General features: G+C 33.5%; 1 protein-coding gene across 1 annotated transcript in view; it reads right to left on the bottom strand.

The window, feature by feature from the left end:
- Positions 1–9,372: 9,372 nt before the first annotated feature.
- Positions 9,373–13,542, bottom strand: part of LOC100378697 (protein sidekick-2-like) — a 43,447-nt gene continuing 39,277 nt past the window's right edge. The window contains exon 39 of the mRNA XM_085502638.1: positions 9,373–12,007. Within this exon, the coding sequence (XP_085358764.1) occupies positions 11,774–12,007 (234 nt within the window). The 3' untranslated portion in view covers positions 9,373–11,773. The remainder of the gene's footprint in view (positions 12,008–13,542) is intronic.

Below are 13,542 nucleotides of genomic sequence, written 5' to 3'. Positions count from 1 at the left end.
GAGAAAAGGAAAGCGTGTCTATACTTAATCCATGTATAAGGCAGACACCAGACAGCAACAGCAAGGAAGTTTGCCAGTTTTATTCAAGATATAAATTTTCTATTTTACGCATTGAAGCTACACAACGTGACTGAAAGCACTAGTCTTCCAATATGATCTAATTTGTAAACAATCTCTTTGCACATGACTCCCAGTGTCTTCTCCTCGAGCAGACAGTAATGTTTCACATTTGTTTGTCCCCGTTCAGACGTAGTCCGAAAACGTGGATTTATGGTTTGCCCTGTGTGCGTCTGTGCGTCCGTGATCACCTGTATCTCAAACATGCATGGACCGATTAAGTTCAAACTTCACTCATACATCACACATTATATGGGACATATGCACATGCATTTTTTTCATGATCCGATTAACGATGGCCGAATAACGGCCATTTTAAGGCCGAAAATGCATCAAAATCGCACATTTTCACCATTCTGGATCCGGGGTCGGGTTTGAAATGGCCGACTGGCGGCCATTTTGTTTTAAAGAATTCAATTCTGGATCCGTATCTGAGACATGCCTGGAATGATCGAGTTCAAACTTCACACACACAAGGTACATCATGTCACAAATAAGTATGTGCATTTGTTTCATGATCTCATTAACGATAGCCAAATGGCGGCCCCTTTTAAGGCCGAAAATGCATTGAAATCGCACATTTTCACCATTTCGGACCTGGATCTCAGTTATGCATGGACGGATTTTGTTCAAATTTGGTACATACATTAAACATAATAGGACCTTGATGCACGTCTTTTTTTTTTCGGATCAAGTTCGAAATGGCAGACTGGCGGCCATTTTGTTTTAAAGAATTCAGTTCTGGATCCGTGTCCGAGACATGTCTGGATTGATCAAGTTCAAACTTCACACATGCATGGTACATCATGTCACAAATAGATATGTGCATTTGTTTCATGATCCGCTTAACAATAGCTGAATGATGGCCATTTTAAGGCCGAAAATGCATCAAAATCACATATTTTCATAATCCCGGAACCGGATCTCAGTCATGCATGGATGGATTTTGTTCAGATTTAGTGCATATATTAAACATAATATAAGCTTGATGCACACCAATTTTTCTTTGGATCAAGTTCAAAATGGCCGACTGGCGGCCATTTTGTTTTAAAGAATTTAGTTTTCGATCCATATCTCGAACATGCCTGGACAGATCAAGTTCAAACTTCACATACACATCATACATTATATCATACATATGCCTGTGCATTTGGGCCAGTTCTTTTAAGGTCAAAAAATCGTCAAAATTGCACATATTCACCATGAATGAATTTAGTTCACACTTCATGCATACATTGTACATTATGGTACCTTGAATCGCGTTGTTTTGTTTTCCAAATCGGGTTTTAACTGAATACAGTTCAGCATCCATATCTCAGGCATGCCTGAACCGATCAAGACCACACTTCGCACACATCATACAATGTGTTGTACATATTCAGGTGCATTTCGGATCAGACCACTGAAAGAAGTGGTCTGAGATTTCGGTCATGATCTGCTTTGAATGTATATGTCACTCAAATATAAACTGAACGGGGACGTGTCATTGACAATGACTTGTTTTCGCATGGTTTCCATCCTACTCAAATAAAACAAAGCAGTTGATTCCTATTTTACTTAGTGTTTATTCTTGTTTGCTATTTTTAAACAAAAATGCACTCATTAAACAAATAGTAAATATGCGAGATTTTTGTTTTTGCCGAATGAGGACAAGGAAGACAAAATGGCGATAGTTTTGTGTAGGGTTTGTATCAAAAGCACGTCTCACAAATAAAATATATTTTTTTGAGTGATAATTTGATGGCAATTAAACAAATTTCAATCGTTGGCGTATGTAAGGGCTGGATCACTTACTTTCAAGGGCTCAAAGTCCGGATGAACATTAAACTACGATGTTTATCTCTTCTAGGTATGTTGTACAGACTTTTTAGTTGTACTATTTTGATGATTTAATTTTAAGAATCTGTCAAGGAAACAATCTGTTGTAACATGTTCATGTAGGTTGACCTCTAGAAATACCTCATTCATAGAGTGCCTCATTAGTGCCCTTTGTTTACAAGTATAGTGTCCTTGCACGTTTTTCAAAATGTCCATATTAAAATCATGTGTTTCCATATACAGTATGTCATAGATTCTCAGACATCTTTATCAATTTTATTGATGGATTGACCTACATGCAATTACATTCACTTATTAGGCAAAGCCTATACCTTTATAATACATGCTCTGATCACACAGGAGCTATTTACAGTTTAACTTTGATTAATGCTTGTTCTACTAATGTATATACTAATGTTGTATAATGATAATGTGTATTTTTTCTAACTTCTTCTAATCTTGTGATAGCTGGGTGTCAATAGTTAATATTATCTAAATATTGGTGACAGTCTGTTTTCTATTTTATTAATACTTTATATTGTACACAACTGAAAAATCAGCAATATTTGTACATAACACAGATATAATTGTATGTACATGTGGGCTGCTTCCAGACAATAAATACTGTAAAATACTTTTATATTTTAATTTTCACTATTTCCGGTGAAAGAATGATCCAGCGAATATAGCTTGTTTTCTATATTTTACATTAAACTAATGAAAAATCCGAGTACCGGTAAATAAATTCCATACAAAACACCAAAAATGTCTTTTCAGTGAAAATTAATACCAGCTAAAATATTTTACAGTATCAGAAGTATTTATATTAAGAGAATTTGTAAATTTTACAAAATAATTGTACATTTGATATTATGTGTATATACTTTTGTCACCTATAACAAAATAAAATAATCAACACAATATTTTTGACTCCAGTGTACAAAGCACACAATGGGAGTCTTTGCAGTTACCCTGTCTGTGTGTGTTTGTGTGTATGTACTTGCATTGCTATATGTTCTGAGGGCCAAAATACAGATATACCAACTTCCGAGGACATACACACCTTCCGAGGACTATGAAAAGGGTAATTTATATTAATAGTTAATTCGATTATTAATACGTTTTGCGTAGCTTAGGTTTAGTATCGGGGGAAGGTATGGTTCAGTTTATATTAATATAATTGTACCATACCATCCCCAATACTAAACCAAAGCATCGCAAACATTACTATGTTCAGTCACGGGATATTCAAATCTTGTTTAAACTTAATTAAAATGCAATTCTACATTGTATTGCATTGTAATTGAGTTTAATTGGTGTATAGATGCTCTGGGTTAATGCACAGATTTGATTAGGTTTTGGTTGAAATCCATACATATTAATTACCTGATTTGCATGATAATTAGCTAATTTTTAGCTGTTCCTTGACTGTTCAACTGATATCTAAAGAGCCATTCATTAGATTTTGATGAAACTTGGTAAATAGATTCTCTGGACTAATGAACAGATGTGATCAGTTTGGGGTAAAAATCCATGCATATAATTAAACTAATTTGCATAATGATTAGTCAATTTTTGGCTTTTACACTGACATCGCAAGTACTAATCATCACATTTCAATAAATCTTGGTACATAGATGTTCTAGGACAATGCACAGACCTGATTAGTTTTGAGTTAAAATCGGTGTTTAGTAATTACAGTACCTAATTTGCAAAATTAGCCAATTTTCAGCTTTTAAACTGATATCACATGTACTAATTATTCAATTTCAATGAAACTTGGTACATTGATGCTCCAGAACAATGCACAGACCCGCTCAGTTTTGGGTTAAAATCAGATCATATTAATTTGCATAATAATTTTTAGTTCTAATCACATTTCAATGAAACGTCGTACATAGATTGTCTGTGACAGTACTTATCTTATCTTAATTCAGTGAATATTGGTACATGTGTACTCTAACACAATGTGATGATCAAATTAGTTTTAAGTTTATATACATCTATAATAATTAACTGATTAGTCCCCGTTCGGACGCAGTCCGAAAACGGGGACTTATGTTTTGCCCTGTGTGCGTCCGTCCGTCCGTCCGTCCGTCCGTCCGTCCGTGCGTCCGTGATCACCTGTATCTCGAACATGCATGGACCGATTAAGTTCAAACTTCACTCATACATCACACATTATATGGGACATATGCACATGCATTTTTTTCATGATCCGATTAACGATAGCCGAATAGCGGCCATTTTAAGGCCGAAAATGCATCAAAATCGCACATTTTCACCATTCCGGACCCGGATCTCAGTTATGCATGGACGGATTTTGTTCAAATTTGGTACATACATTAAACATAATAGGACCTTGATGCACGTCATTTTTTTTTTGGATCGGGTTCGAAATGGCCGACTGGCGGCCATTTTGTTTTAAAGAATTCAGTTCTGGATCCGTATCTGAGACATGCTTGGATTGATCGAGTTCAAACTTCACACACACACAAGGTACATCATGTCACAAATATGTATGTGCATTTGTTTCATGATCTCATTAACGATAGCCAAATGGCGGCCACTTGAAGGCCGAAAATGCATTGAAATCGCACATTTTCACCATTCCGGACCCGGATCTCAGTTATGCATGGACGGATTTCATTCAAATTTGGTACATACATTAAACATAATAGGACCTTGATGCACGTCATTTTTTTTTCCGGATCAAGTTCGAAATAGCCGACTGGCGGCCATTTTGTTTTAAAGAATTCAGTTCTGGATCCGTATCCGAGACATGTCTGGATTGATCAAGTTCAAACTGCACACACACAAGGTACATCATGTCACAAATATGTATGTGCATTTGTTTCATGATCTCATTAACGATAGCCAAATGGGGGCCGCTTTAAGGCCGAAAATGCATTGAAATCGCACATTTTCACCATTCCGGACCCGTATTTCAGTTATGCATGGATGGATTTTGTTCAAATTTGGTACATACATTAAACATAATAGGACCTTGATGCACGTCTTTTTTTTCGGATCAAGTTCGAAATGGCCGACTGGCGGCCATTTTGTTAAAGAATTCAGTTCTGGATCCGTATCCAAGACATGTCTGGATTGATCAAGTTCAAACTTCACACACACATGGTACATCATGTCACAAATAGATATGTGCATTTGTTTCATAATCTGCTTAACAATAGCGGAATGATGGCCATTTTAAGGCCGAAAATGCATCAAAATCACGTATTTTCACAATTCCAGAACCGGATCTCAGTCATGCATGGATGGATTTTGTTCAGATTTAGCACAATGTGTTGTACATATGCAGGTGCATTTCGGTCATGATCTGCTTTGAATGTATATGTCACTCAAATATGAACGGAACGGGGACGTGTCATTGACAATGACTTGTTTGCATAATAATTTACTTTTCAGCTTTACACTAATATAGTTAGGATTAATCATCACATTGTAATGAAACTTTGTACATGTGCACTCTGAAACATAATACAGACCTAAATCTATACATAAATATTGCTTAATTTGTATAATAATTCATTTGATTCATTGAAGAAATCCACAGACGTGATAAATCTGCATATTGATTATCTATTCTTAGCCCATTTCTGATATCTGCTCTGGAACTAATTAGACTAAAAACCATGGATGAAAAATCAAATGTATTTTCTATATGTATTATAAATTTTGATAATGTGAATCACATTTTTTGACTCCCATGTGCGAAGCACATAATGGGAGTCTTTGCAGTTAGTGTGTCTGTGTATGTGTGTGTGTGTATGTGTGTCCGACTGTTCCACTGCTATCTCAAGAACCATACATCGGTTTTTGATGAAACTTGGTGCATAGATGCTCTGGGCCAATGCGCAGATTTGATTAGTTTTTGGTAAAAATCTGTGCATAATAATTACCTAATTTGCATGATAATTAGCTGATTTTTAGCTGTTCCATGATTGTTCCACTGATATCTAAACAATCACTCATTGGATTTTGATGAAACTTGGCACATAGATGCTCTGAACATATGCGCAGATTTGATTAGTTTTTGGTAAAAATCTGTGCATATTAATTACCTAATTTGCATGATAATTAGCTGATTTTTAGCTGTTCCATGATTGTTCCACTGATATCTAAACAACCACTCATTGGATTTTGATGAAACTTTGTACATACATGATCTGAACTAATGCTAGGTTTTGATTAGTTTTTGGTAATAATCCATGGATACTAATTACCTAATTTGCATAATGATTAGTCAATTTTCGGGTTTTCCACTGATATCTCAAGTACTAATCATCACATTTCAATGAAACTTGGTACATAGATGTCATATGACACTGCACAGACCTGATAGTTTTTATGGTAATATCAGTACATATTAATTACCTAATTTGCATAATTAGTTAATTTTCAGCATTTGATATAAGTACTAATCATCACATTTCAATGAAACTTGGTACATAGATGTCATATGACACTGCACAGACCTGATAGTTTTTATGGTAATATCAGTACATATTAATTACCTAATTTGCATAATTAACCAACTTTCACTCTGATATCTCAGGTACTAAACATCACATACCAATGAATGTACATGGATGCTGTAGGACAATAGACAGACCTGGATAATTGTGGGTTAAAATCTGTACATATTAATTACCTAATTTGCATAATTAACCAATTTTAAGCTTTCACTCTGATATCTAAAGTACTAATTATTCCATTTCAATGAAACTTAGTACAAAGATGCTCTAGGACAATGTACAAACCTAATTAGTTTGGGGTAAAAATCTGTTCATATTAATTCCCTAATAAGCATAATATTTCATAATTTTTTGGTTCTAATCACATTTCAATTAAACTTGGAAACATAGATTTTCTGTTACATTGCGCAGACCTCATTAGTTTTACACTCAAATCTGTTCATATTAATTTTCTGATTTGCATAATTAGTTTTCAGCTAAGTAATTTCGAATTATATTTAATGCGTCTCCAACACTCTCAGCACATGGGAGTTCTTTCTAAGCTTTCTTTGATTTTTCATGTTATGCATCTCAAATAGCAGACAAAAATTAGTTGCCAAGCTTCTTGTCTGAAATGCAAATCTTAAATTTTGAATTAATTTTAATGTCTCCAATACTCTCAGCACACAGCTTTCTTTGATTTCATGTGTCCATTTCCTGAACTTGCTTTGACCATTTATTTTCTAAAATAGGTATTTGGGGAATGCAACGTGGTATACATCTGTATTTTTATTTGCTTTTCAATTTGATGGCTTCTGAGTCGCTGGTAGCCATTTTAATTCCCTAAAAAACAGCATTTGAACATATGTCAATAACCATTTCTCAGGAATGCCTTGCCTGATTATTTTTGCAGTAACATCACAAATGATAGGTTACTGAATTTGCCATGTGACTTTACCCAGAGATGCTTCAACAGAATTAGGCAGTGCACATCTTGATTGATGACATCATCCCTCACCATATCACGAGTATGCGGGAATGATTATATCCACACGCAACACTGCATTTGTGAAAATGCACAAATTTCAAACTGAAACCCAAACACGGAAGCCCTACAATGGTGGACCGTTCATGCTCACCTGGTGTTCGGAGTTCCCTTCATCCACTCCAGTCATCTCAATCTATCAGACATTTCAGATATAGGCTGAACCTTGCATATTAACACGTCAACTGGAAGGAACTGAAAGCAGTTCAGCTCACAATGAGACCTTTCTGTTGAAAATCAAGGTCAGAGTGGTTCAATACTACAACCATTACTTACCGGTACCTAAAAGAGAAGGGGTGCACGAGGTCACCCTTACTCTGCAATCTTGCAGTAGGAATTCTTTCTGTGTGCACTCAAAGCAACATTTTACACTTGAGTGCTGTGAAGGGTACACTATTTGATCCAAATTTGATAACACAGAATATCAGATCACCACAGGGCTGTACAATCACTGAACAGTACAATCGATCTATTTGCTATGCACACTACTGAACAGAAGATCTCAAGAACCAATCATCAGATTTCAATGTAACTCAGTACATAGATGCTCCAGGACAATGCACAAACCTGATTAGATTTTGGCTGGAATCTGTTCATATTAATTACCTAATTTGCATAATAATTACCCAAGCGTTTTCACCAATATCACTGGTCAGATTTAAATAAAACTTGGTATATGTTGTTTATTTACTTATTTATTCGTTCGTTACTGCACGTTTTCGTTACTGGTTTTCTTTTACACTGAGCCGCTATGTATAGTATCTATGTATTTAGCTTTTAGTGATTGAGACTTTGTGTTGTCATACTTTCATTTCAATCGGTACATAGTTCAAAAAGTGGCACAGCTATTATGTTAGCATTTGTATTTGGATCGAGCAGTCCTATGACTGGCATACAATGATTATAGAACGTGTTGGGATTGTGTACGCTGGAAATCTCTGTAAGTACAGTAGATGTTTATTCAAGACTGATGACCTTGTTGTACAAAGGATGGCATACAGAATGTATTGTACGTAGACTAAGATACAGTTCAGCGTGATACCAGTCACCACAGAAACCCAACAACTAATGGCGAATCCCCTCGCACTAGGGGATTCTGAAAAAATGCATGCGTACTGTATGTACGCCGTTTTAACCTAAAAGTTAACAGGCTTATTACCAGGAGTGAGGGTATCTTCCAAGTTTACAAAGTAGGGCTTCATGAATTGTTCAGCTAGACTTTTTAGCTCCTGTGTGTGAAGGTTAGGTAATGAGTTTGGTGTCTTCTGAGTGGATTTTGATCAAATTTGGTACATAGATACTTTGGGATAATGCAGAGACATTATTCGTTTTCGGGACATGTTCGTGCATATTAAATAGCTAATTTGCATATAACATTTCATTTCAGCTTGTGCATGCAAAATCTTGAAAACTCCCTATTCTGATCAACTTTAGTTCATAAGTACTCTGCGCTAATATGCAGACATTATTATTATTGGAGTTCTAAACTCTGAGACTATTGCTCCATCACTGTCTGTTGGGAGTTTTCATTTCCTAGTTATGTTTTATAAATGATTGCATATATTCTGTATTCACACGAGAGCTTTGCAGAGTTAACTTTGATGGTTGATAGTGTAAATATTTTTAGTGACTCCCTCTTCATATTTAACTTAAATATGAATGTGGAATTAAATTTGATTTGTATCATTGTAAACGTTTTGGATCTGGTTATATTTATCGTTTGATTAGACCGCCACTTACAGATATGATAAAGTTGTTGGCTAAATATATAAGGAAAAACAGCAAGCTTTGTACCCCAGTTTTCTCAATTAAAAGTCTCCAAAAGTAACACACGAATACACACACATACACTTGCACCTTGCTTGGGAATTTGTCTCAACATCAAATAAGTGACAACAACCAAAGGTTTCTGGTAAAAAAATGTTTTTAGTATTGAAAATATTTCAATTTTTCCATAACAAATCATTGTTGTTACAGGAATTAATATGTCATTTATAAAATGTTTCAAAGTTGAAGATCCCAAAATATTGTATTTTCCATTGCAAGACTACAAACTATCCAATGCAAAATTCACACTGCCAGAATTTGATTTTATATACACTGGTAATTTTTATGTGAAATTCATGCATGAGATGCAGTAGCTTCTCCCCTTGCAGGTGAATATCTTTTCATTTTATCCTTAGAATAGAATAAATACAGTATTTAATTGCGATATCACCTTTGCTGGAAAAAAAACTTTCATTTTCAGCAAATTTGTTACAAAAATACATTTACAGAGTTTAGTTATTTAAAAAAGTGAAAACTTGTTTAGTGACAATCAAAACGTGAATAATTCTACACTTTTAAAACAATGGCAGTTTTTTTTAATATTATAAGAAAATTTAAAACAGATACCATTTGTAGCAAGGTTGAATAAGTGGTGAAAACAAAATTGTGCTCACCCCTATTTATTTCGTCTGTTTTAAGGGGAAATTGTGTTCACCAACTACAAGAAGGATGGCTGACCATTTTCCTACTCCAGTTTGTAACAGACAAAGCTGTGCAATGCTTGAAGCAGAAAATCAATTGACTTTTAAAAATAGAATAAACCTGAATACATTGGTAACTGCATGGTATATTTAAAAAAGATTGTTATAAAATAAAAATGGTATTTCACATTAAAATAATGATGAAGAAAGGACCTGATACTTCTCAGCCTTATCAAATGTACCAGTTTAACCGAATACTATAAGGTAAATAAAAATTGACTTTTTCCCATCCATCCCTTTCCCAAAGTTGTTTGATATGCAGCTCACTTATTTACAATGTCAAAACATAATTTCTAGATAAACCCTGCACTCTAAATTTTGTTTCAATGTTGAAATTTAAGACATGAAAACTAAAACTGAAAGTATCAGTAAACTATGTAGAAATCTAGTGTGGCACCAACAATGTGTTAGATATGCTTAACTTTTTTACACTCTTGTGTAAACTGAGATTATTTAATTAGATACGTGTATTAAACTGTATTTATCCGATATATGTTACTGATATTTTCAGCCACTATTCTGTCTGGAACCAACAGTAAACTATCAAATGTTATAATAATGGGATAAGCAATGTAAATATCAAAGAATAGTGGCACAGTAAAAAAAAATACTTCATGTGGACAGAATATTCTTAGTTTAACCTTATCATTTCCAGCAAAGTTCTAAATAAGTTTCACTACCAGAGTTTTTAAAAACTAATGTCATGGTAACAGGAACCTTCAATAATATGCAGTAGTGGTAGGTAGAATACTTGCAATGGGTATAAACCCCCACCCATCATCTGAGGACTGCTTCTTAAATGCCTGACACTATCAATCTCCTAAATCACTTAATCATTTATGTGCTGATGTAATTGCAAAATGTGTATGACTTATTGCAAGCAAAACTAAATATTAAGGTATTTGTGACAAATACATCAATACTAAAGTAGTGAAAATAAAAGTGCTACGCTGATATTAAATTGTGTCAAGTAGATGCAAGTGTAAAATTGGGCTGATTGCACAAGTCAAAGAATATATCTTCTTCATATGTTTTTGTATGGAGGAATTTGATTTATGTTAGCAGCTATTTCCAAATCACTTGTCACCACTACACTTTTGCAATTTCCTCTTTGCTTACGAAGTTGTACACATGCAAATTGTGCAATATTGTATAACGTTCTTGACAAAACTTCCACTTTCAGAAAGCTCTCTGATCTCGAAAGTGTTAAACTAGTAATTATTATATTTGGTTTGATGTCCCTGTATCTAGAATAAGTTTGTTTGCTTCTTGGCAGTATTTAAACAAATGCTCTATACAAAATTCATCAATTAAACAAGTAAAAACTACAAAAAAAATTCAGGTAAAAAAAAAGAGAGAAAGGTCTCTGTATATAAACAATAAACACACTTATTTACATTTCTATTTACTGGTATAAATACAATTTTTTTGAAATACTGTAAGGGATATTTATAGGAATGTAAATTATTAACTGAAATTGTACTGTCTTGAGATTTAGAATTTTAAAAATGAAAACAACTGTTTAAAAATATAAGCTATAAATAAGAAATAGCATAACAAATACAAATAGTACTAAATAGTTTTATGAAGCACTTACACAACATCTTGATAGATAATAAATTATATCACTGTTGGTCACATGACCTATTGTTTTACCACTACTTTTATTTCTGTAAGTTAAACATATTTATGCTAATAAACTGGATAGTGTGGGTTCACAGATATAAAAACAGCAGTGACTAAAATATTTCTCCATAAACTCAAGACAGTACAAATTGTTGACAGTACTAGACGAAGGATGAGAAGCCAGCTAAAGGTGCTCTTGATCCAGGCTGTAAATTAAGCATACCATTTGTAATAACAACACCATTTGAATATACTGTATCTGGTTCACTATCTGTGTAGCTGTATGCTTTACTGGGACGTTGACGTTTCCATGACTGCCTCATTGGATCATTAACATAATGATTCATAAAAGAATGTGGATCTTTAACATCGCTGTCTACTTCACTATCACTAGCCTATGACGGTAAAGAGAAAATAAACAAAGATAAGTGCTTGTAATGGTCACATGTACCACACAGCAAAACTCAAGCTAATTAATCACATATTAAGTTATTTGTTCACAAAATAAAAATACAATTCAAATAAAATAATGTTGCATGAATGACCATAACAGTTAAATATAAAAAACAATTTGTTTTAATTTTGCTTTATGAAAATAGTAATTACAGCCTTTCAAACCCATTCACATTTCCACAATTAAATGTTTTTTCTCATCTAGAAAACCATTCCTTGTCTGACAATGTGCACTGGACTGAATGCTGTTTTTAATTGATATAAATAAATTACTGACATTTCACTAAGGGTGCACATATTAAAATTATCAAAAGCACAATTTTTGTCATACTAGAAGCAAGCACAAGCCAAATGTAGCTCTTCAGAGTTATAGGATGAACTGCTGAAAGACTTGATCAAAATGCTGTTCAAATAAAAGTGAATTTTAATGAGTTGATTAGTATGTTTTTTACTTGAATGATCATGACTTACAGATTACATAATCCATTTGTCATTTTATTCCAATATTATATCAATAACCTCATTTGCATAGGATTAAGCTGCTAACAAACATAATATATACAAACTAAAAGTGGTTTATGGTAGTTTATGAAATGACATCCTACCACACAATGTCTAAATATGTAATACCATTGTCAGTCAGTCTTGGTTCCTGGCAGGTAATCAAAAGTTACAAAATACTGTAGAATACTTTATTTTCGCTTGGAATTTATTTTCGCTATTTTCGCTGAAGGGATGATTCCGTGAAAATAAAATCCAACGAATATACTTTTTTCCCTATATTTCACATTAACTCATGAAAAATCAGTGAAAATAAATTCCAAGCAAAACGCCCAAAAAGCCTTTTCAGCGAAAATTAATTCCAGCGAAAATAAAGTATTCCACAGTACATTACTTTTGTGAACTGACTAATTAGTTGATTAGATTACTTGACTTTTAGTATTTTTTAATAATTTTGTTTGTTAATTTTGAAATAAATAAACATAATTTCCAATAGGTGATTTACCATTCAAGTTCATGAGTAATAATTTGATTTTTAATTTTTCTTTTTAGTTCAGTGTCAAAATGCCCATTTTTTGGAAGGGAATATTTCATCAAATGTGTATTGCATCATTAAGTGATTTTATACATAGCATAACAGTCAACAACAAATAATCTATAAGTTTTTTTAAATGATCTACATTTAACTTTTATCTTGTTTATTCAATCAATATCTATCTATAACAAGCAGCCTCTCGGCTGAGATAGCTCCGCTGTTAGCAATGCACAATTCAATTAAAGAACAGAAGATATCATTAGAAAATGAACAATATGCACAGTATCAATGCAATGGGACTTGCTGTTTTCAATAAGAATTCAAAAATATCATTTTTCACCATAAATGATTGTGGTTTTTAACAAGAAGTCAAAAATATCACTTTTTACCAAAAATGACAAAAATATTCATCAAAATTAGAGAATTAAAGATATCATTACA

The sequence above is a fragment of the Saccoglossus kowalevskii genome, chromosome 8, assembly GCF_978046115.1.
Source record: "Saccoglossus kowalevskii chromosome 8, keSacKowa6.1, whole genome shotgun sequence".
NCBI lineage: Eukaryota > Metazoa > Hemichordata > Enteropneusta > Harrimaniidae > Saccoglossus > Saccoglossus kowalevskii.
Note: the sequence above shows the minus strand (reverse complement) of the source record. Positions and strands in the feature narration are given on the sequence as shown.